We start from the raw sequence: 26,615 nt of genomic DNA on the forward strand, positions 1-26,615 counted from the left end.
ATGGTTTGGTAAACTTCTTATCTAGAGAAATGAAAGTCTCCTCTCTCCTGAGGAAACTACCAAGTGCCTCACAGTACTCAAGGTGTTTACCTCCTCAGACACAAGTGCTTAGCATTGAACCAAACCCTATTTTCCTGCTGGCCCAAGGTGGAGCAGGTATTGATTGATCAAAAGCATTGATAAGCTGTGAAGAGTTCCCCATGTTTTAAAATTACACATTTAAACCCTTACCAAACAAAAAATTCAGTTAACAGGAGTAACTCACAACAGCTGAAGAGCAGATGTCTTTGAGTCTTCACTGGGGCCAAAGCTGCAGAGATCAGATTCATCACAAATGAACATGCACAATGGCACTAAGTTTCTTTTCACAGAACATTTTGCAACTCCACGGTTAGATCTGCCCCTTCCAAGTGCCAGTTGCCATTCTGACTAGTGTCAATTCTTCTGTCAGAGAAGGCAAGTGATCCCATGCCACCAAAGATAATGATTTCAAATTTGTAACTAAATGGCTTCTGGTAAAACCAGTGTGATGAACTAGTGAACACTCAGTTCATTAGCTGTCATCCAGCTTGACATTTCCATCTTTCAAGCAGTATTGCAGAAAATCAAAGATACACAGGGCTGTGCTTCAAAAGCTGCAGAGGTAGCCATACTGTCTTCAAGAAAAGGGACTATGAAGGTTACTGCTAATGGGACGTAGAAAATTACAGTAACCCATAGGCAGATAAAAAGTGTTTATAAATTAATTCTTCATGTGCCCTTTAGACACACAGTTACAGAACTAACATTAATAAAACAGAATAAGGACATAATAACAGAACTTAAAATAAGAACATAATATTCTGCAGACAGGATAACAAAAAAAAATCTTGGCACAAATGACTGGTCTTATGCTGTTGCACTTTAAAAGTCATTCTATGTAAATATTGTACTCTGTACCCATGTGACCAATGCTATTTATAGGTGAGAGTAAATAGGTGAAAGTAAATGAGTGCTTTTTAACTGAACCAGTTTAGGACAAAATTCTTATGCAAAGGATATAATCACTATTCTATAATACATTCTATATGTTGTGTTACAAGACTTCTTTAATTACTGTTTTCATTACCCACTTTATCTTTAAGCCATCAAATATTTGAATCATCGTCTGCAAGAGTTTATCAACTGGATTCCTACCTTAGGAACTCTCTGTAAAAACTGAAAAGTGTTCTGTTTTCTTCCTGTCCTTTTAGTTGAACTAATTTTTTTTAAATTGTTTTCATTTCCTAGTTTTATTTGTTTCTTTTGAGATTTCTCTCCACTGTGGATTTTAAAATCCATATTTTCTTGGTCTATTTAAAAAACCCAAAATCTATTCTGAAATGCTTTAAAATCTACACACTCTTTAAAACTTTTCCAGTTTTCTTCCAGAAGACAGGTACTTAGTGTTTGCCAGTGCCTGCTTAAGTGTTAATTTAATCTATTGCTTCCAGTCATCCTACTTACCTCACTTCTTTTGTATTGTCACCTTGTGTATGTGACATGACAGGGATGACACAGATATCAACACATTGAAAGAAATGTTTCATGCCTGTGATTTAATCCCTGGATCTGAAATTATGTTCCTCTGTGCACTCTTTATACTCATCCACTCAGGGCAATTCCTCTCCATTGGTATTACAGACTTCAAACTGACTCCCACAGCTTTCTAAGGATATAATTGCCAGCTCCTGAGACCCTTCAGAAATCACAAGCAGAGCAAACATACACACTGTGGCACTCTTAAACTTATGCAGGAAAGGTCTCAGTGTTAGATAACTTCTACAGCTAGTTATGGCTAAGCTTTCATTTAGCAAAGGAAAATGTTATATACTTCATTAAGAATAGGAAATACAATTTTAAAAATGGTAAATACAAAATATTAAAACGTTCTCAGGACTTAAGAGTCAGCTGACTGTTTTGCTCCTAGTTATTAACTGGTGCACCTATATCAGTGATGAGACTTAGGAACAATTCTACCACCTACTCTTGAAACTCTGCTTCCCTTGGCTAATCTTCTTTGACCACTGTACAACTTCAGTGTCTTACTGAGGAAGTTAAACCTGCAAACCTACTGCCTTCAGCCCAGGTCTGCTTGGAACAGACCCTTCTCTAAAAAAATCATCTTTCATCAGAGATACTCTCCCTTCTTTGTCTTTCAACCCATTTGGCTTTTTTATCAGCAGTCCAAGCAGTCGGGATTTACATTAAAAAAAACAGTTGTGAGAAACAAGGCTTGGTGAAATCTCAGTCTACACTGAGTACCCAACTGCTACCCTCAGCTTACATGAATCAACCCTTCTACAAGGACCATCTTAGCTACTTCCATTCTTTGCAAGGGAAAAGGGCCATGTGATTCCAGGATCTCAGGTGAAGAACTGCTTGTCAATTACAGACATCTAAATTCTATAATTTAGATCTTCAAATGCAAACACCATAGCCATTAAAGAACTGTGGCATTTTTTTTAGAGACTAATTTGCTAGCCACGTAGTGTTCCAGTACAGTTAATGTTACCGAACAGAGTACAGTGGAGTTCCAGCCTCCAGAGTTACAGTAAGAGTTCCAGACTCAATTTCTCTCCTGCTTCCCTTTGACGATGGATTATAAAAATGCTGATTTCAACTAATCACAGAATATGCTGAGTTGAAAGGGACCCACAGGGATCATGGAGCCCAGATCCTGGTCCTGCACAGACCATCCCCTGGAATCACACCATGTGCCTGAGAGCATTGAACGCTGTCAGGCTGGTGCTGTGACCACTTCCTTGGGCAGCTGTTCCAGTGCCCAACTTCTCTGGGGGAGGAATCTTTTCTAACATCCAACCTAAACCTCCCCTGACACAAATTCTCTCACTTGCACTATAAATGAGGCTTCCCTCTTTCTAAACTTTGAGGTTTTCTATCTTCTACATAAGTGTGAACATAATGCTTGTTTCAGACTTCTTTGCAGGAAGGATCACTTTCAGCATAGTGGGACCAAGTGACATGCCTGTTATTAGATTCATGCATTCACTGTGAAATCTTCAAAGAGTCTGCACATGAAATGCTAGCAGCACAAATGACAGATTTAGGACCCAACATTTTCTTCTTTTCCTCAAATTTTATGAACACTGCAGGTCCTCAATTTAGATTTCAAGAGTTGCTAAGATTTTTTTTATATATAAAGTAATATGCTTTTGAATAATTTGATGGATCTGTGGTCTAAACCACATTTGTACTTTTTTGACAGGGATGACAGATCAGTGATTTCCTCTGACACTAAAAGGTGGCCATTATCTTTTACAGTTTAGTCATTTTCAATATTCAGAGTCTGCATTCATCTAATTCAAAGAACAGACACATATCAGTGAGAATCTCTAAACATTTCTACATTCCTGCTAAGATCTCTTTATGTGACTTTGCATGCAGTTAAGTTTATCCTTATCCATATAAAAGCCTGATGGTTATATTTCTGCACAGTAAAACCCAAATAAATACTGAGAGTCATAAAAAGTTCCTTTTATTTCTTTAGGCAGTGAACTAAAGCAGTGCAGAAGAGGCTAATAGGTTCTGCAAAGCCATTGCTTTTTGCCCTTGTGCAAGCGAGCAGGACAGGAGAGAGAGTGACTGAAAAATTATTGTGACAGGCTCTCAGCTGGCCATAACTCTGAAGTTGGAACCACTGTACTATTCCCTTAAAAGTGACCAGACTAAACACACTAAAATAGCCTGCAGCATCAATGATTTATTAAAACACACACTAAAGCAAGTGACTTTTGAATGTCCAGTTAAATATAATATGGTGAGACAGAGTAAAATAAAAGGGTTTGCAAACAAATCTTTCCCTTATTCACTGTACCTCACAGAGTAGGTATTTCCATTCTTGTTTTCTAGGTCAAAAATTTTTATCAGCCTCCTGGACTGCAGCAAATTTTCTGTGGTCTTCCCAGCTTTCCCATTCCTTCGAGGAAGCTTCTGCAAGCCCTCCCAAGATTTCTGCCAGGTCCATGCCCCCCTTAGGAGTTCCATGCTTGGAACTCCTGGTTCCAGTCCATGCCTGTATTTGTGCAGCAGCATCCCCACTCATGACATTTATCACTCCCCATCTGTCCTATCTCACTCTCCCACATAACCATATTCAGTTGTCTCCAGAAAAAAAAGCAGTTTCCCCACTTTCTTGCTGGTACAATGGCACTGGTGCTGTAGCAGTGTGAGCACTGACATCAGGCAGCCTTCCTGCCTGCTGTTCAGCCACATTCCTTCATGTACACATACAATAAAGTGAGTGGGAGAGGGTATTTATCATAGTTATTTCCAGTGACTGATCTGGCCCATGTGAAATTAGCACACAGTTGCATGACAACTTGTCGTACTTATTATTTTAAAAATCAACATATCATTGACTTCAAGGCTGGAGGGATGGGCATTTACATTAAGACTGACTACAGGAATCCAGTCACATCAGCAACCTTGTCCAACGAGCAATCATCTGTTCTCTGTAAGTTTCCAAGAGTGCTGTAGGGCAAACCGAGATAGAAATCACTGTTTCTCTGAGGCAAGAAGGTCGCTGTTGTTCATTGTCTTTTAACACTTCTGTGTAGCAAGAGAATTACTTTGGACAGCCTCAGAGTTGGACTCCAGTAGGAACAGAAGCTTTCTCTGGAAGGACATAAGAACCTCATTTCCTTTATGCAAATAGAAGTGCCTGATATTGCCAGCAGCAGGAAATACTCCCTCCCAAAGATGCAAGTTGCTGTCAGTCACTGGTATCTTCACTCTTAAAGAAGGAGGGTTTCTCTGGACTCAGAAACATAGGAAGGTACTCAGGGAGATGGGGGCTGTCACTTGAAGTACTGGATTTTATCAGCAAACTGGAGATGCCATGAGAAATTTCAACCAGCAGCAGGCTTTATAGGTTTGTCCAAAGTAACAGAAAGAGAACAAAGACTGTGTCCTACAACTCTGCTCACTCCCTAACTGCTCCAGAGCAGAACAAGCCATACATTACAGGCAGTTACCCTGCAAAGCAGATGTGTAAAACAACATGACTGGAATGTGCTATGCTGATGTAAAAAATTAGCTGTATTTATTTTCCTTTTTAACCAAGTGATATTTTGTACTGAAGATTATCTTTCCGAATATTATTTTTAAGGATCTGATGGCTTTCTGCAATTGCTTTGAATTGAAATATTTGTTTAATGATGAGAACTTTTAACATTAAAAAAAATTAGCTTTACTTGCTTTTTTAAGCCCAGTTACATTTTCCCCCTTAAGCTGTTTGGCTCTTTTGCTCTCCTTTACCGCTACAAGGGGGAGTATGTTATTATTTTTGGAAATGTTGCCTTTTATATTCTTTCTTTATTACTTACCCTAGTCTCTTAATCTTTTCTGGACATGTTTGGGTGTTCTTTTCATCTGGAAGTTTATTTATTTTTTGCTCTGTACAATATGTTCTGTACTTCCAAATCTGCAAGACACTAATTTTACTTAATTATCTCTCCTTAATAGTTCACCCTCTTACAATTATTATGTTTCAGGTTCTGGGGTTTTCACCAAATATTTTAAAGCATTCATCACGTTTTCCCTTTCTTCTCTGTCTCAACATCAAATTCCCCTTAATGGAAAAAATAAAAAGAAAAAGAAAAGGAGGACTTAATATCTAATTTGTAAATGGAAGGGAATAAAATCCATTTAATAGTGTGTTAAGAGATAGCTAATATTTTTTAATTAAATTGTAATATAAAAAAAGCACAGTACTTTCATAATATGGATGGAATTGCAAATCTTATTTATGTATCAGTTGCCAGATTAATGGAGCTATTTCAGAAATCTTAAAATTTTAATATAGATGATATCTTTCATTTTAGTGAATATTTTTGTATGAGACGATTAATTAGACTGATACAGCATAAAAATGAAGTTTAGTGTTTGCAGTCAGGCTAACAATGTAGTCATCATAGGCAAAATTTGCAAAGTGTGAATCAGCCATGTAAAGGCCCTATACCATTCAGTTATTTACCTTCTACATTGTCATGGAGCTATAAAAGTGGTGCCCAAGCAGCAGATTAGCTCTGTGCTGGAATCTGGCATTCTGGCTGCACCAGGGGAAGGTCCCACCCTGGAAATCAAGTTGTCTATGATAGAATCAGGTATGAGACACAAGAGATTGCAGCATCCTGGACTATTTTTGTTCCTGGCAAAAACTGACACCTGACAAGGGACAAACAGTATTTTTGAGATATAAATGCATCTTCAGTCCCATTCCTGCTCCTGGCCTTGCAATGCTTTGTGGCATAAACATGGGTTACACTTAAGTTTTTATGGATTACAGTTAAGTTTTTACTGAAGCCCATAAGTTGCATCTCTCCTGAACATGTATTCCTTGTTTGACAACAGTGTAAAGCACCTCCAGACAATGATTTTTGTTAGATTTCTGGAGACATCTGTCTTTATGTCTATAAAGGCATCTAGACAGATCAATAGCAGTTTCCTTTCACTTCAGGTCTATGCACACTGTCTTTATGTATATTACAGAGTCTTACAGAGGTTTGTATGGGTCCTTCAAGTCACCTAAAGACACTACATAAGAGGTCTTGCTTGCAGCCTCTAAGATTTCATTAAAATCAAGGTTATTAAAATCCACCTTCTTTTTATTCACAACTGTAATTATTCCTGGCAATTTTTAAAACATAATGTGAACTGGGAATGAACCATGCACTTTAAAAATGCCAAATATTACAGTCTGTATTCCTAAAGTAATAGAACTTATTTCTTCAAGGGCTCAAGATTAAAATATTTCCTATCAGTAGCATTTGGTTCAACCTGAACTTGAAATTATCAGTTCATGGGTCACAGCTATAATTATCTTTTCCCTCTCAGACCTTATTAATCACACAAACCATCTATAACAGACTTTATAAAAGGCTTTATTTTGCCCAGTTTTGCACATAAATACTGTGTTTGTATTTACTTCACATACAAATGGTGCCACCTGCTCCTCTTAGTACCCTGACATTTGGTGCTAATTAGATGGACTTGCATTATCAACAGCACAGAAATACAGCGCTGCAGCAGACTTGGTTACCATGGATCCTAATGCACTCAGCATTCCACAGGAAATTTAGCAGAGCATAAGAAATAAATCTATTCCTGTGTGAACCTGCACCAGTTCTATGACACTATTAAGGTACATCCTCAAAGTCTTCTAAATTCAAGGGTAAACACCATTATTATTTCTAAACTTTTATTAATACATTCTACCACTGAGTCACCATGTAGGTGAAACAAAATTGCAAGATGATTTTAAACACCCTGACAGTGCTAATGGAAACAAGTCATGCATTCAAGCTGTAAAGGGGAGTAAGTCTCGACTGGGGATCAGCTGCTACAAAAGACTACTGGCATCTGTAAGTGAGAAAAGTCAAAACTATTCTTACACATAGAAGTGTCACACTGAATAGCTGCTGTGAAAACTCATGCTATTTGCTCCTTTTCAAGCCTACCTGAATGTACCTAATTATTATACTCTGGGACCTAACAAATCTACTTATCCAAAAGTTGCTTCTACAGAGTGATTTGAGATAGCTTGATAATAAACTTGACGGATGAAATTAAATGAAAAGGAGGAAGAATGGATTATGCAGACGGTGAAGAAAAGATATAAAAATAACAAAGAAATTAAACCACTAAATAAGCAGACAAGATTTAAAAAATTCTTTCTCCCTTTCTTACAGTGACATGCATATAATTCTCTCCATCTGTTCCAAGGCCCAACAACTCTCTATTTCACAGTTGAGGTAAATTATCAATTTCTTCTTCAGGCATCAAACTCTGATGTTCTTTGGGGTTTCTCCTTCATTGTCAGAATTGTCTGCATTTCTGAATTGTACAAATCTTTGGGTGCTAAGGTGCCAGAATTTCAGTTTCTTTCAGAGTTGTACCTAAACACTCACATCTCAAAGGTAAAGTTCAGCGCCTGAATTATGAATTGCACATCCTCTGTTCTCTGAATGGGCTTTTCTAACAAACTCCAAAAGGCAAGTTTGAAAATTAATGCCTTCCCCTTGCAATTAGAATGATTTGCACCAGTATGAAGCAAAATGCTGCAAATAAGGTGAAAACCAGGGATGAATCCACTTCCCAAAGCTAAAAGCCCACCAGCACAATGCTAGGAAGTATGAGGTATGATGCACAGCCACACAAGGCTCAGGCTGCTATCTCCATGCAAGTCCTGCTGCTGCCTTGAGAAGGCTGACCTAGAACAGAGGCTAGACAGAGTCAAGGAATAAAGCAGGTATTTATTAAAAGGCCTTAATGGATACACCCTGGGCAGCACAAGAGCCTGGCCAGGGCTACACCCAAGATGAAATCCAAAATGGTCACAAAATGCACGATTGGTCACAAGTTATCAAACTTTTATAAGTTTTGGTCCATTTGCATATTTTGTAATTGTCCAATTATACCCTCAGATTATGAAGTCACATCCTCCCTTCAGTCCACAGTTTTCTCTCTTCAGTCCACAGTTTATCCTCCTGGCCCTGAAACTTGTAATGGTTGTCCTTGGTCCCAAACTAGAAAAAGGAATTGCTTTGTCTACCTACTCTGTGAAGAGAGATTATCAACATTTAACATGAAGCTCAGAACTACACACCTAGGCAGCACAGAATCTGAAAAATATGGAAGCTAAAACTTAAGGCATCACTAAACTTTATAACAATTGAGTTCTATTGAAAATATTTAATCTTTAATAGAGGAAATTCATTTCAGAATCACCTCATTAGGGTCAATTTACATAAGCGACATAGACCAAGATAAGTGGAAGAGGATATGCCAGGAAGGTCTAAGAGCTTTTTATGGGGTCGTAAAATTAACAAACCACTGCATGCAACAGATAAACAAACAAATGGGTAGGCAACTCATGATTTGGGACAGGATAGAAGTAACATTTTATCTCCTTTTTTTCTCTCTCCTTTTTGGAAGGTGTGGATGGACAATGGACCTAAGTTTGCATAGCATATTTCTCACAGCCTATATTACTAATCTGTCTGTATTTGAATTACCAGTTCTTAATTGTGGGAACATTTCTATACCTTTCAATTCCAAGTGGCATAAAAAAAAATCTGAAAGTCTGCAAATGGCCTAACAAAAAGTAAAATATTCTGTGACTGACCGAAGACTTTGCTTTGTTTTGAGCCCTGAAAACCATTCAGCCTCCACAATCACCAGATGCTTCTCCTCCACCAAAGCCTGCCAGTTCACATAATTGCACAGCTGGAATGGTATCTGTGTCCACATAGCTGTGTGCATTCTTACCTCAGTAACCAAGAATTTGTCTTTTGGATGGCACAAATACTGCAAAGTTAAAAAGGAGCTGCTTTAACACCTGGCTGAGGAAAGCCTATTGATCAGAAAGAGGGGCTTGGTTTTAATAAATGTCAGAAGAACATGGAGCTGGTTTAGTGGTGAACATGGCTGTGTTGGACTAGATGATCCTAGGGGTCTTTTCCAACCTTAACAATTCTGTGAATCTTTGAACACAATAGTCTCCTCAAATAAGAGACATCAAGAAATCTTCTGAACTAGGAAAGCTTATGTTAAAGATGAAATTTCCACAATTACCAATGTACTTTAAATTAAAAACAAATCAAGGAAATCACTTCTTTCTTGAACGATAACTCATCAGGAACCAAATATGCCCCATTTCTGATGTCATCATACTGCCAAAAATAATTCTTTCAAAAAAGCTGAATAACCCATCCCTGTGATACATGTGCAGTAAAACTATTTTTTTCAAGGGATAATAGGCCAGTATAAAAGAACAATAAATGTTCCAATTTTTGGAAATGTTTAAGAAAAAAAAGTTCTACAGGAGCATTAAATTTGCATTTTTCACAGTGTTTCATTCTCTTGTAGGAATTGATATAGCTGGCTTTCAAGAAATACATAACTGCTAAGTGGTGAATTTACCCAGCTCCTGCCTGAGATTCTACCTCTACAATCATATCTTTGATTTTGAGAAAGAGGTCAAATGCCCGATTTAGATAGTTTCTGCTGGAAAATAGCCCTATAGGAGGATGAATCCATTGTCCAGAGACATTGAAAACTACTAGACATGAATGTCAATATTTTTATCTGTGTGATTCATCATAATCAGCATGTATTGTACACAATAAAATACTATACACTGCTCTGATAAAATATATATTTTTTCTGGGTCCTAAATCATACATTTTTTAACTCATCTTAAGCTATAGACTTATAGGGAGGGTTTGTTACAGACTTACACTTCTCTATAGAATGTAGTTCCATTACAGTAAATACACTTTCTAAAATACTTAGCAACATTTGGGTTTTAGGAAAAATGGTAGAGAAAACCAGAACTATGTTATAAATGGAACTGTTGCATTTTAGAACTGAACCAGTTTGAAACTTTTGGTTACATGCATTTGATTTTTAAGTTAGATAACGCACTAGAGTATTTTCATTGAGTGGAATAAGGCTTAATTCTCTTTTCTTTGAATTGTAAAATGGACTGGTTTAATTTCAATTCCAAATGCCAAAATCCTTTTTAAAATAGAAGATTGATCTTCTTTGCAGTCCTGCTTCTCAAGAGGATTTCCTGAATAATAAATTAAGAATAAGGTTTTGACCCTAATTACATTTTTTCCCTGCTTTCCAAAATAGGCTCCTTATGTGTAACAGGAGTCATTTTAAATGCTTTCCTTCACCTAAGATTAGGAACAAGGGAGAGGGGACTGGGAACAGTTCTCCTGAGGCCTACCAGTGCATGCCAACACAAAGAGGTCCAGCTCTAAGGCCCAGCTCCCACAACATCAGGTTCCCTTTCTCCAGGCTGCCTGCTATGACTCTCAATAATCCCTTCAGTCCTTCACCTCCCACTTAGACTTTCTATTGTGAATTGAAGATCAGTAATACAAAGATTAGAGACAGGAGATGGCATTGGAAAAGGCAAAAGATTTTTCTCCAAAGTCATCCTTTGTAAACCTGCATACAGGTAGGGATTAAGAGAAAGGAGATTTTATACCGGAGATTAATGCATACCGAGACATATGTACATGCATGCTGCAAACCATGTTAATATTTAAAAATTAAATGCTCAAGAGAATAGGTCTGTATGAATGTCAAAACCAAAAGCATAGGGTCAAATCATCATCATTTGATCAGAAAGTCAATCACATACAAAGCTGAAGAACATATGATCAATGAAAAGTTTTAATAACACATGTTCTCCATTAACTTCCTACTCTCTAGGGAGGTATCACAAAAACACAAAGTGCCAGCACTTAAAATGACTATTTGCTTGTGGGACTGGCTATAGAACATTTCTACACAGGTAGAAAATATATTTAAGACATTCTTTAGGTAGTTAGAATCATTCATAAGATCCTTCAGGTATGAAATGCTACTGAGTTCAGTGCAGTCCTGCACTGATGCATAAGTGGCCCCCATACAGCCTACCTTGCATGACTGGAGCTGTATTTCTAAATATTGCCCAGCAATTTCTTTCTGTGCACAATTACACCTGAAATGCTTGATCATAATGTAATTAATTCCTCACACTGAAATAAGAATTAATTTTAACTACCATTAAAAACATTTGGAGCACTTTTAGAAAAAAACCAAAAATAATCATAAACTTGTTGGTAAATGAATCAATAAACTGAGCTATAGCAAAATGTACAGTCTCATAAAAGAGTTACTAAAGACTTGAACATAATGAAAATAGGATTATGTGAAATTTTGAATAGCCACATTTCAGGCAAGCAAATATTATAATGAAGCATCAGCCAGAGATATTGTAAATGACCAACAAGAACAGAGAACACCAAGAGAGAGGATGCTAGTCTTTATGTGTATGAATTCTCTAGACACAATTTGAAATACAACTACAAATGAGCACCTTTGTAATAAAAACCAATATATGCTCAGATGCAGCTTTCTAAAATTGAGTAAAAATAAATATATAAACCGAGGAAAAAAATTAGTATAGGATTTTTTTGCATTGTTATTTAAGGAGCACTATAAAAAGGTGAGGAAGGTGGTAAAACCACCATTCATATCCTAAAAGCACACTTTCTTTTTTATAATGTCACATGTATTACTGGTAGTAAACATAAAGCATTTATGTTAAAGGCTCTAAAAGCAAAAGCCAACATGATTCAACACTACAGTGAAGGAGGCTACAAGAAGTTTTAATTCTTTTTTTCAGAAAAGAGATTCATGTTAAAAGAGAAAAAAATAAATATATTTATATGTACATATACTGGGAAAAACAAAACCACATGACAGCAGACCAAAAGAGTAATATGCATTGTAGTCCACTCTCGAAAACAATTTTGCTTTCATTGGTACTAGAACATTTCAGAATAGAGTATTGCTGAGATCAAATTCTTGGTTGGTTACCCTTTTCATAGGGTGTTCGTACTTCTTGTCTCTATTTCAAGGTTCTGTTCAACTTGACTACAAAGCTCTGCTTATTTTCACCCTACTCATAAGATCTAATTCTTATCTTCTGAAGTAAAAAGCAATGTAGCTTTCCTTCTGATCCTTCCTTTAAAGCTTTTCTTATCTACTCAGCCTTTGATTACTGACCACTCTGTGATTTCCACAAGGAATCAAGCTATTACTCTCATTGGGGGGCCATATCCTCTCAAATCTCATAACTCTTCATGCCAATAAAGCAACACTCATGTACAGTATTGAAGGTCTGGCCATACATCCTTTGTATTTTATCTCTGTGAAACTAAGTTGCAAAATCTTTGTTCTGGTGTTCCAAACCCTATTTCCTTTATTATCATCATAAATTACATGTAAGATTATTTCACAGAGGAATTGGTAAAAAATTTCAGATTAAATGGACAGTGACTTTTAAAAATTCAGATTTTTATATGAAATATAAAAGGTTATTTCTGAAATTGAAATGACTGTACGTGATGGTGTTTGGTCAAAGGTTGGGCTCAATGATGTTGGTGGTATTTTCCAACCTTAATGATTTTGTTATTCAAATATATTCTTCACAGTGATTCTGTGAATTGCAGAGATTCAAGCAATTGCAGATATCAATTGCAGATATCACTCTTCAAGCCAGCACTTAGAATGCTCCTAAAACTGCCACTTTTAGACACCTGGTCAATTTTTCAAAATTTAAAAGGAATAAAATTAATTTGTTTCTTGTTTGCTGTAGTTTCAAAAGCCATAGTCAATTTAAAAAGTTACCTTGAAGTGCTTCTAGTGATGGAAATTATTTGTTCATTTCAAGATGAGAGAATAATTGTTGATCTACCTGAGATCCTTTGAAGAACTCTTCTTTCTAGAGTACAGCTCAGGAAAACGTCTACCAACAGTCAGAATCTAGCACTAAGAGTGAAAATGCACCCATATTTTCTGACCCAAACAATGTTTACATGGCACTTAAATTTGAGTGCACTCATACAAACAGGTTTATAATGTGCAAGTGCCCCCTCTCTTTTCTTCTTCTTTGAAAGAATAAAGCAGGAAAGTCTGTTCAACAAAAAAAAAAAAACCTGAAAAAATTCGATCTCTGGCCCAAATATTTATATTTAAGCACATGGAAAAGTAAAGAACAGATTGGAAACAAGGGAACCCTGAAGAGTATGACCTCAGCACACCACCTGCCCCATCACTGCAGAGCTTTGAAAGCATTTGGATCTTTTAATTTTGTGGGGTCAGGTGGAATGTATGTAGCATATAGGCTTTCTCTTTCACTGTTTTACATTTTAACAAAATAAAAAATCAACTGAGACCATTCTTGGCTGCCAAAACTTCAGTAAATGCTGAAGTCAAGAAAACCCCAGAGCATCAAACAGCCATTGCCTACTGTTACAATCAGAGATACCACTAAAGGACGCACACCTCATTCCACGGCGTTGCTTTAATAATCTGAAAGTCATTTTATTTTCCCCAGGATCTATGAAATTACAACACCAGCTATATTTGTCTCAGTGACAGCTCACACACATTATGTAGATTCATCAAAATTTTTAAATCCCTAATTTCTCTGTCTCCTGGTACCATCTCTTCACAGCATAAAAGGATTTCAACCAGAATAATTAAATATTTTATTTATTTAAGGGAAAACCTAAATATAAAACAGAAATGTGAATCTTTTTCAACAAGTCATTTTAAAATAGTTTTGCATAAGTCCACAGGGTATTACGTCCTTGGAATCTGGGGTATTATCAGTAAGCAAATGGTCATATATTCAGATCTGAGGAATATTTTCTGATAATCTGTGTACAGAGGACTGTCATTTATTTACTTCCCTTCTGTTTCTATATATGAAAGTGCCTGTAAGAATGCTAAATTATCTCTTTAGTTAATATTCATAATGAATACTTAAGAAATATTAGCATTATCACCATGATCTTACAGGAACCTGGACGGAAGATTGCTTTGTTGAGAAAGCAATGATCAGAGCAGCCATAGAATGGAAGCCATTTCAGCTGGTTTGAGCAATCTAAAAGTGGGACACCTGATCCAATTTAGTCATCTAGGACTATTTGCAATCTGTAAAGAGAGATGGGCATCCTCACAGGATAAGTCATACTAGTCTAAGCAGTTTACAGAGATATATGGAGGTGGCCTGCCAGAAGTTGGAGAATTAAGTAAATCCATTCTCATGAGCTCCTTCCAAGTTGAAGCCTGCAAGCCCTAAATATGTATTAGTCCAGGGTCCAAATCATTATGCCCAGTCATGCAGTTAAACCAATGTGAACTCAATATAACAAATATACCTTTTGTCCCCTGTACCCTGATTTTAACACAAATTAAGGAGACCTGTGCTTCTACCTGACCTTTCATAAGGGCCCTTCATACAAAAACACCTAACTCAAATATTGGATACAAATAATATTCTGGAAATACTGAACTATAATTGGTACATTTAATGGCTACACTTAGCCATTGAAAGACAAATTCTGACCTCCTTTCCTACACTGAATTATACTAAAGTTCATTGTGTACGTCCCATTGATTTTTCATGGACTACTTCTGCAATAAAATTCTACTCGGTAGATTTAAAAGCATCTACATCTGTTTACAGGTGACCAGTCTGAACTCCCTTCCACAAAAGATGAGCAATCACTTATAAATGAGGGACATTTCATGGGTGAATAATTACTCAATGTATTGAAAATGCTCATGATAGAAAAGCGATCCAAAGTATTTCCATTGCTACTTGATGAAATAACTTCATTTACTCTTACTAATTCTATAATAAAATTAATATTATTATTAAGATATATAGGTTTGCTTCTGGTGTTGGTAGTAACTAAGATCAAAATAAGTTGAAATCTATTTTAATATCAAACAATCAGTATAGAGGTCACAATAGAAAGACAAATAATTTCTTTTGTTTTACCATTTGTTTTTCCCTTTTTCTCATATTTTTTAAATTGCTTATATCCTTATGTCCAGAATAGTATTTTCTCTATAAGTTAGTACTTAAATCAAGAACTAACTTATAGAGAAAATATTATTCTGTGGGAACTTTTGCATCATCAATTTATTTGCAAGTCACTCCATATGCCCTCAAAGTCTTTTGTGTCCAATGGATGAGATTGGTAGCAAAGATTCCACAGTCAGCTTGGCTCCTGCTAATGCAACTATTGTGATTTTTATGTCAGATTACTGTACTCACATAAAACAGCAATAGACATTTCAGAAATATAACTAACATGTCAAAACTTATTTTGGGTTTATGCAGAAGATACATTTCAAACGGGAATCAAGAAAATGGCAAGCAACAACAAAAGAATAGAAAGAATAAGAATTACTCTTTCTAACTCTTATGCCTTAACATCCTAGTTACAAATCAGAAAGAGGGAGAGCAATAGCTATTTCTGTGTACTCTAAAAGAGTCCCTCCTAAGCATTAGTGCCTCTTGAGAATTGTGCTAAATTCATGTGTCTCAACTGCATCTGTTCTGGTTTTCTTAATTTTCTGTAGGTCTCATCAAGAAAAGAAACTACTTTGGGAGTGATTTGATGGTAATGGAACCATTACTCAAATAAAATAGCAAGTCATTGTGCCACTAAAAGATTCACATTCTGGTTTTCAATTTGTCCTAAAAACTTTTCAGAATGTGACTGCATACACACATGAGTAAATTTACTTCCTCCTATTAATATTTTTAGGGGCAACTGTAATTTCAAAGAGGTTAGTTAAGAAAATAAATAATATCTCTGAGAAGTTCCAGATATGCATGGTTTTTATTATACTGCACCATGATTTTTTGTCAGTGAAACAAACAGCTCATTTTGATGGAGCAAATTGAAATTAGGCTAATTGACACAGGTCTCTATACTTTTGGAAACTCTTCATCTTTATTTTTAGCAGCACAGTCAGACATTATAGGCAGTTAAAGGCTGATTAGGTTTGCAGAGTAGTTAGAATTCTAACCATAGAAAACAGGGGGAAGACTCCTTCTGTGGGGATGTACATGAAGAAAATTTATAATCAACATTTTTGTTGAGGTTTTATGAAAGTGCCACATTACATTGATGTTTTATTAAAGGACCCCATTTTGCTGTTCAAAGACCATAATGGATGCCTTCAAGGGATTCTGTGGGCAAAATCCAGAACAAATCTCAATGGAATTGTGACTTCTTTTGTCAGATTTGAAGCTGAAGCTATGTTTTTTCCCATTAAAACATGATATAGTAAGTGACTTTCATGTTACATTTCTATCTGCTTAAGCATACAAACACAAACACATATCTGCTTGTATAAGTGCACACAAACAAATACATTCAAATACAAAAAGAGGACTTCCAAAATTTTTGTTAGCTTGAAATCAAGTATTAGCAGTCTGTGAGGTTAATGAAAGCAAATGTAAGTAGATTTCATTTAATTCTTACTCTGCTCTCTTTGCGCTTCATCATTTATGGTGCTTTTTTTTACTATTACTTTTTTGCTTTCCGGAAAAAGTGATGTTGTATGTTGTCTCTATTCAATGCAATTATTAAAAGAGTATTCTGCAATATCTTTTTTTTGATTTTCAAATAATTGTATTCATCCTTTTGTAGCCTTCTTAAGGAAGATAAGATCTAGAAATCTACATTTAGGTGGGACTGACAAGTAATAGCTCAACAACCAAGAGTCAGAGCGAAGAACAAGTCTGGTCAGTCCTCATTATTTCTAAGTAATGCTAAATCCTCAACTACCAAAACTGGCCCCCAGGTGACTCTACCAGGGATGAGGGTATGGAAAAATTTTATATGGGGATGTTAAATTTAAAGTAGAGCAAGAGGCATAGAGTCTCTGCCATATCCTGAAACCACCAGGCAAGCCCTTCCTCTTGAAGAATCAACAGGAATCCAAGGATGAAAGAATACTGTCTCTGCCTTTACATTTTTCTGCTGGGGCACAGGGATGAGTGAAAACCTTTCCGTCTCCTCACTTCTCCTCCCTACAGAAAACCCACTGCTAGAAAAAGATTACTGAAGACCCCTGAAAGGATCATATCTCACTAAAAATGTTTTCATTGAATATAGAAAACCTACACCTTGAATAAATATGTAAAGTAAGGCTTCTTGTAACCTCTACATATGGTTTAAACTTGGTAGTGCTCTTTTCCATTTTGTTGTAGTAAGATGAATGAGTTTTCTCTGCAAAGGCCTTTCTTCTTTCCCAAGTAAAATAGTTAAAGGGTAGTCATTGAATTATTGTTTCATGCTTACTAAATTAATGATCAATTTGATATTTTTTAATTCCAGAAAAATTAGAACAAGAAATCCCTAATATTTTTCAATAAATTATTCTAATATTGAGGATTTGATCAATGTACACTCACATTCAGAAACACACAGAGCTAGCTTCAAATCAATAGTGGCAAAAAAATTACTTTTTCAAAGCTTAGGTGAATCATTGCTTTCTGTAACATGGCAAAAATCAGAAAAGAAACAAATGGGAAAATTCAAAAGAAACTTATTACTTTACGTCTCTCCAGAGCACAAATTCTTATAGGAATAAGAAGCAACAGCAACCACAAATAAACAGGATTTCAAAATTCAAATAAACTGTTCAAGTTATTACAGTGCTAGACTGCAATAGTCAGTAATGTATAAGAAAAGAAAAGGTAAGAAGGCTTATGCCCCTGTGTAATTCTTAACCTTAAAGGAAGATAAATGCCTTTCATACTTCCAGTGCTTAAAAGACTCTTGATTTTATGTGGAAAATAAAAGAGAGAAAGGTTTCTCACTATTAAGCATTTTCTAGTATCTTCATAGGGGAAAAAAAAATCTTGAAATTGGATTAGACCAGTAGCATCCTCACTGCAGGCAGCAAAAATTTATAGTTATGAATAACTTGACTAAATAGAGAACAGGGATATCAGTTTTGTTGTTGGGAATTATAAATGTTATATGAGAAAAAGAGTCAAGTACCTCCTAAGTAAGATAAAGGCATAATAAAATACATCTTGAGTCTGAGGAAATTTTATACCTCTCACTTTGCCTTTTGATATCATTGGAGAGAGAGATTTTCAGATTGTGCCTGTATCTTGAGCTTTTGGATTTCTTTCAGTGTACTACTGCCTACTGACATAACAACACCACAAAATCACAGAATCACCAAGGTTGGAAGAGACCTTCAAAATCATCTAGACCAACTGTCAACCTGGTACCACCATAATCACCTCTAAACCATATCCCAAAGTGCCATATCCAGACATATCTTCAACATATATACAGACAGTGACATGATTTACAAATTGGACTCGTGGGCAAAACAAAAAGAGAATCTTATTTTCTGCAGTGCACAGATAAAAATACAGGAAAATTAGAATAAATGGCGTTTTTACATTTAGTCTTCAAGTTCTGAACTAGAGATGGGAATACAGAAGCACAGAATCCCAGAATGGCTCAGGCTGGAAGGGACCACAGTGGGTAGCTGGTCCAACCTCCCTGCTCAAGCAGGGTCATCCCAGAGCACGTGGCAGAGAACTGCATCCAGACAGTTCTTGAATATCTCCAGTGAAGGAGACTCCACAACCTCTGTGGGCAACCTGTTCCTATGCTCGGCCACCTGCACACACCTTTAAAGAATTGAGCTGAAAATCAGGACTGAGATGCTACACACAAAATATCAGAGAAAGCCCATTGCAAGGAAAAATGTCAATGGAGATAGGCCATAGGAATTTCAAGTTTTTCAAGAAAAATTTATAAACAAGTAAATGTAACAGCTCTTATATTCTTATTAAAATCTGGGGATTCATTCATTTTTTTCACTTACCACCATTGTTTCAGAGCAGACATGGCCATGAGGCTTTTGGCCTCTCAGGGAAAAGAGAAATTCATGGGTAGGACACTCTTCCATTTTTAGCAGACATAGGAAATCAGACAACTGTTTGGAGAGTTGTGGTATGAAGAACCAGCCGGGATTTCATTGTTGCCTCTCTTTTGTGCATGAGAGGCTCTGACAAATGAAGTGGGGTGTGTCAAGATATCATTTGCAATTCTCTGAGTCTAAATTGGGCAGGAGGTCATTCCCCCATTCTCTACCTATAATTTTCTTTAAATCACAGGAGGTTTATTTTGAATTTACTACCACCACCACCACCACCATCTCTTGGCTCAGTTTACTTAAAATTATCATATTTTGGGTACCTTTGTTACCCACCCTTTAAATTTGAGTTAGATAAGCATAGGGATCATGATGAATTGCCAGTTTGTGTCAGATTTGCTTCTGTTTGACTGGGACTTCTTCTATTGTAGCAAGCCACTTTTAAGTGGTTTTAGTCAAGAGTCCTATCACTCATAGGTACTTTGCAGAAGAAGTCATTGTTTTTTCCCTGCCAGTTAAAATGCATGTGCAACTTCCATATGGGACCTCCCATGTCTTTGTCCCATCACTTAGCACCATGTTAACTTTCTGGGCACAAGAAATATGTTTTCTTTCTATTTTCAGGTTCAGAGAACATACCAGAATTTTTTTTCATAAAATATAAAGATATCTGTTTCAAATTAGAAATTATTTTGGATCAAGATACAGCCTATGCATTTCATACACTACTTTTGGTAATTCAATTTGACAGATGAGGCTGAGATAAGTCATACAACCATCTGTGGTACCATTTAGAGCTTCCTAAACTACAACTCATACACCAGTCATTCCACCTGAAGAACTTAAAAGACTGATCTATTATCCACTTAAAATAGCAATAACAAAATAATCCCTTTCCAGATGTGGGCAACTATCCAGCCGTGATTTACTGCTATATGAATCAAGGTCAAGGAGTAAAGGATTAGAGTAATGAGCTATCATTTAGCTCAGTGAGGAACTGAATATTACCCTTTTTTTGTGAAATATGTGGCAAAATGCAGAAGACAAGGCTTTGCTGAAATGACAGAGCAAATGCATGGCTTTGATGTTTGTGTGAGTTGTATCTGTGACTTGTGAAGCCCAGTGCAGTAAGTGTTTGAATTGATGGCACAATACACATACAATAAATCTGATGGTCCAGAAAGTGCAGGAATCCATGTTCTTGGAGACTTCAAAGTGCTTCTGTCTGACAAGCCCAGAAGAAGTGGGGTGCTGGCATGCAGAAAGCTTGGAAGGGCACCCCTATAACAAAGGCTACATGACAGTGTCAGCAAGCAGCCAGAAATCTTTGGACAGCAAGTGAAAAAAAAAAGTTGATGTTCCATGGGGAAAATATTATTTGGTGAAAGAAGAGACTGCCAGGAAAATCAAGGCACATCACAGACAACTTATGTGCGTAGTGCAGCAAAATTGTGTAGTGCTGCTGGCACTACTCACGGAGATGATGGTCACAGACAGCAATGCTGGGCATGGTGGCAGTAATTAAGGAAATGACATAAGGAGCCCTGATATTAGGTAAAAATGCCTACACAAAAAGTAACATAAGCAATCTGCTCTAGCCACAGAAAGTAACACTTGTTATAAACTTTTCAAGTAACGCCAAGAAAGCAACATCTCATAGAGAAGATCTAAGCCAGCTGCTGATGTGTCTGCTGTATTAGATGTCATGACAATTGCATCTGGGTATGATGCCTGAGCAAGCACATTTGCAAAAACTAGTGACAATTACTTCAAGTTTTTGCTCAAACTTTTTAGAGGCTTTCAGCTTTATCATATGATACAGGATCCTTCTTTTGCACATAGGGACAAATAAGAACATATTGATTTGCTTTTACCTTCATCCTCAAACACGGTTGGTAAACCAAATAAGGAGTTCAAGACTTGACCTATCATCAAGACCTCAATAGTTTAAACATAAATTTAATTTTCACTGTATATACTTTAGGGTTAACAATGAAAATTATCATGATGCACACACTTGCTAAAAAAAACATATTGACAACTACAGATAGAGGGATAGAGGAGGTCATTGAAAACATAAATGGAATTGAAGCACTTGCACTGGTCTTTAATAAAATCTGTACTATCGTTGTATTTGTGCAAATTAACAACTAAATTTCTCATACATTGTCCATGATTTTTTTCTTCAGGTTAAAAAAAGTCACACTTTTCTTACAACTCAGCAATATGCATTGGAGAACTGAAGGGAGACAGAAAAGTGATGAAAAGAAAGCAGCTCCTTTCCGTCACTCCTATAAACAATTTACAGATAACGTTTTACTTTCACAGTTACCTGTGCATTTCTTGATATTGCTATTTCTTTTTCCATGTGATCCTAACTTGCATCCAAAATTCTCCTCCCAAAATTCTGCAAACCAGACATTTCTTCGATTGTTAGCAAGTGTTCTGCTCCGAAAATATCTATCAAATCCTACATTGAAGAGAAATGAAAGAAGCATTAAAATATGATACTTATAAAAATAGTATAAAAATATAAATTTAAAGACAATATCAGATTTTTTATAACTATAAGAACAAGAAAAAGCTTTAGACACAAACTATTTTATGAGCATAGTAGCATCTAAGGATTGGACTTCATTTCAAGGCCACATAAAATCATGGGGTAGCTCTTTGTTGAACAAGAGGACATCCAGGACACCTATAATTCTGCTTCTATTTATATAGTTAATGACACCAGTTGAGAAACTAAACATTCTTATTTAAATCTGGTGATCACCAGCCTTACCCCTGCAAAGCGGTCATAATGAAATCATGATTAACATATCCCATCTGGATTAGGTCCTTACAAGTATTTCCCTGTGGCTAAATTCTCTATGTAACCTCAATAGTGTTCATTTTCCTAACCAATTACCAGTTTAGCACACTTACCCAAACATTAGAGATGTTACTATATCCAGTACCCTCACAGGAATAAGGTACTGCAAACCAACTTCCACTTCATCCACCAAGTAAGAATCTTTCTTAATACAGTAACTTCTTAAAGTAAGTTTAGGAGTGGAAAGCGGGTCACAGATCAATCTCCTCCCCAGAGAATAATCTGATTCATTATCATTCATCCAATATTCTCTTTATTTGTCCCAAAGAATGACCAGGCTATGGTTAAGAAGCTCTCAACTCCAAGTACCATCATTATTAGACAATTACAAGATTGCCTAATTGCAGATTCCACATCTCCTCATCTCAACAGATATATTAAATTATTGTTGTATCAGGCCAACTCAGGTAACTTGTTTGGAAAGCTTTTCCTGAATTTGCTGTAATCAATGACTACATGATTTTTAAATTATTGTTAAAGAGATCTAAAGTACTTAAATTTTGACAGAAAATGAAAGGTTTGTGCCACATGCATCCTTACCGTCTATGGATGTTCTTTTGGGTAGAATGGTTACTGCTCCTTCAGCAATCTCCTCCTGCTGCTGGACTGGTGAAATTTTTGACCCCCAGCTGTCTGAGCCAATCCAGAGGAAATGTCCAGACTGATTAGCTTTTTTGGCTGCTTCCAGTACTCTCCTGCAAACAAACAACAAAAGACCAATTAAACAAATTCCATTTACAAAGAACTTGAGAAACCCAACATTTATTTTGGCTATGCATAAGCTTACAATAATTAATTAATCCATCATTTTCACAGTCTAAGGCATATTCAACAACAGCTGTAATGAACTCAAGATACAGTAATATACAAGTTAATTTGTTTCATCTTTCGCCATTTTTTTCTCGTATTCTTATTGGCTTCTTCCTTTTCAGTAGCCAAATAGCTATCTATTGGCACTTCTCTCCTAGGAGATAGGAGAAGTCTGGAACTACACAGAATAAAGGACCAGTACACTCTATAATTACAACTCCATTTCTTATCATCAGATTTCCAAGAATTTTTACATAGTATTGTGGTGGTTTGACAGGAAATATGTTTTCTGGGATGCTGTGGTCAGGCCAATGGGTGCTCAGATTTTAATATTGGCATTGAATGTGGCCATTGGTACATTGGGTCCGCCTCTGAGAGCACGGGGTTAAAGCAGGGCTCTCCCGTGGGAGGCTCTCTTGGGTTCCGGGCAGGGAAAGGTTCAGAGCTGCCCTGCCCGGCTGCGGGCTGGGCGGGGCAGGGGCAGCCATGGGGCCGGGTGAGGTAGGCCCAGGGGCAGCCATGGGGCCGGGTGAGGTAGGCCCAGGGGCAGCCATGGGGCCGGGTGAGGTAGGCCCAGGGGCAGCCATGCGGCCGGGTGAGGTAGGCCGGGCCTGGACAGAAGGGAGGGGAAGGCCCCTGCAGGGTGGAAGGGTGGAGGAGCACTGAGAGGCATCGGGCAGCCACCCCCCACCCAGGAGAGACAGAGAGAAGAGCCTGTGCCTGTGCCACCTTGAAATTCTATAGTGGCCCCGGCCGAGAAGGAGAAGGGGGGGGTGTGAGAAGGTGCCTGGCTGGGTAGCCATGGGAGTTCTGGACAGACAGAGCCTCAGATTTTTAACCCTTTTCTTGGATGATGGAAACCTTACAAATGCTAATCCTCCTGGAGCTGAATGAGAAGAGAGATAGAGATAAGAGGAAATGGGCCACGAGAGAAATAGAGAAGAGCTCAGGCGGAAGAGATGATGGAGTAGCTTATGCTGGACTCTTTTTGTGTAGCCATGGACAGAGCCATGTTTCCTTGTGATACAGGGACTGCATTCTAGGGGGAGGCAATGCCTCAGGACCAAGAGGGTTCGGTGTGGATACCCCTCGGCCCCAGGGGGTGAAAAATATGGGGAGGACAGATGTCCCAAAGTTGAGACTGTGCCTTTTTGGAGTGGGATGAAGCATCCTTAAAAGTTGACCGTAGAAGCAGCTCTGGTCCGTGTTCAGTGGTGAGAGCGCTGGACATGAAAGGAAGAGGTCACCATTAGCACAAGAAGGACTCCTTCTCCTCTTGATGAACTGAGGATTGAGTATTCTGAAGGGTGGTGCTGGACCGAGAGTCGATGATTTGGGGGATGCATTGTATTGAGAATTTGGTGGGGAGGAGGAGGAGATGTATTTGTGTGTTTCATTTTCCTTGTGTGTTTCTTTTTTTTTTCCCTTTCCCTTTTAGTTTAGTTAATAATTTTTTTTTTCTAAGTAGGAGCCTGCTTTGCTTATTCCTGGTCACATCTCACAGCAGAAACCAGGAAGAGAGTATGCTCATGGAGGCACTGGCATTGTGCCAGTGTCAAACCATGACAAGCAGTGAATCTGAAACTTCTTTGTTAGTCTATTTTCCACCAGCCAACCAAGCATCTTTGTGAAGAGGAACATCTTCAAAGCACAAAATTAATAAACAGGCACCTAATATCATCTTCGTTCGCAAACATGATCACTGCTCGAGCATTTGGAGTTTCCAACAAGCGCTTAATGATCTTTTCAAATTCTCCTGGTCTTGGTTCGCGAGGGATTTTGAGTGACTGAGCAATGCAAACACCTCCTAGGAAAAATTAAAAGGATAAAAAAAGAATTTTAACACAGTAAATATCCACACTTCAAAAAATTCTTAGCTAACCAGGCAAGCAGACAAAGCAAGGTGCTAATCTAAGATACAACAGCACAGCCAAAAGTAACATTATCTATGTGTTTCAAAACATATTTTGTACAGGCTTACACACTTAATGCTGCATTAAATAGTATAACACAATTACCTGCTACTTTATATTTTAAGTACTTTTTTCAACAACATTCTGAGACCTGTTGTCAAGCACCACACTGGCTCATCTGGACTGAGCTCCCCAGACCTACCTAATCTATGGCAACTGAGAACCCAACCTTGCCACAGCACTGCATTGAGCCATGGATCCACAGTTTTACAGTCACCTTGTGTTCATGATGTGGCTCTTTGGTATCAGGTACTGTCACACACCTCTGCTTTGTCAGCAGAGAGGATGTAGCAGAGAATATATACAGATCACTTTTAACTGTTATTATGACATTCTTAAATGAGTTGCCTTAATTATTTTAGAAGCTGTAATTGAATATTCTAAATTACCAATCAGCAAATTAACACAAACTGAGAGATTACATTTCTTCCTGACAGAGGGTGCTGATTGAAATCTTTGCATTTTACCTGCCAAGTAAAAAGGGTTGATTTCTACAGAAACATTATGATTTCTTATAGCTTTCATAGACCAGTTCAGGGGAATCTCTACTCTCCAATTACAACACTGTTATCTGTGTTTCAGCATGCAAGAGAAAAATTTCTTAACCCTGTTTCATGAATCACTGGGTCCATATTGCTACCAGTTTCCAATACCATAGGTGATCTTACTGATTGCTTGCTGATTTGCTTATTTTAATTATTTTTTTCTCTAAGAACTATTGCCTGATTCTCATCACTACATCTAACAACTACCAATGATTGTTCTTGAATTTTGTTATTCCAAACATAAGAGCCTATTGGAGAAAAATCTAATCACTAATAAACCCAGAAAACTAAGAAAATGAGAAAATATTTAGCTCTGACCAAAAGTAACAAGTTACTAGACAAATGCAAGCAAATTGTACATTTTGTATCCCTACATCTAAATACTTCTACACTGAAGATTGTTTTCAGTGTGAGTAAGAGTGTGTTTTTAAATAGATGTTCTATTTTTAATGAGTTTTAAAAGAGGTACTCTGTTTTTAATGAGTTTTTTTTTAATGTTCTATTTTTAATGAGTTTTAAAAGAGGTACTCTGTTTTATTTATCTTCTGATGTATAAGATCATTTGAGACACATATGTTTCTTTGCATTAAATGCAGTTAGTCAAGTAAAATCACAGTTAGATGGCTGTGTTGTATATGGGGAGGCTTTCCAACATTCTGATCCATCTTGTTCCTCCTATCAAAATTTAGAATTTTCTTTTTCCAAAGTACTTCACCAATTAGGTTGATGAACACCTTCAGTGGCAGGATTTGAACACAAACAAGGGTCCAGCCAGGTGAAGCTTGGTGTGTAGTTTAACATGAAGGTGTTACCAAGGTCCCTTGTGTAAGCTTTCTTAAGCTTAATGTATTTATTCTTTAAGAAAATTAAATGAAATAAAGGTATGTCTGGAGTATTTTTCTTATTTTATTCAAAAAATGAGAAGGAATGATTCAAAATTGTCCCAAATCTGTCAGTAATTAAGAGGCACTAGGACAAAGCACTTTAAGACCTGCTTTAACTTTTTGATCAGCCTTGATTTGGTCAGGCAGTTGGATTACATGATCATCATAGGTGCCTTCCAACTGAAATATTCTATTCTATTCTATTCTA

At 37.0% G+C, this 26,615-nt stretch overlaps 1 protein-coding gene across 5 annotated transcripts in view; it reads right to left on the bottom strand.

Annotated features, from left to right (window-relative positions):
- GRM8 (glutamate metabotropic receptor 8) overlaps positions 1 to 26,615 on the bottom strand; it is a 315,543-nt gene that overhangs the window by 148,654 nt on the left and 140,274 nt on the right. For all 5 annotated transcript variants that reach the window (XM_066550668.1, XM_066550665.1, XM_066550670.1 and 2 more), the window contains 3 exons: positions 24,677 to 24,812; positions 22,736 to 22,890; positions 21,653 to 21,790 (listed from right to left, as the gene is read on the bottom strand). In XM_066550668.1, coding sequence (XP_066406765.1) covers positions 21,653 to 21,790; positions 22,736 to 22,890; positions 24,677 to 24,812 — 429 coding nt within the window. The remainder of the gene's footprint in view (positions 1 to 21,652; positions 21,791 to 22,735; positions 22,891 to 24,676; positions 24,813 to 26,615) is intronic.

This window comes from Molothrus aeneus, chromosome 5 (genome assembly GCF_037042795.1).
Source record: "Molothrus aeneus isolate 106 chromosome 5, BPBGC_Maene_1.0, whole genome shotgun sequence".
NCBI classification, from domain to species: Eukaryota; Metazoa; Chordata; class Aves; order Passeriformes; family Icteridae; genus Molothrus; species Molothrus aeneus.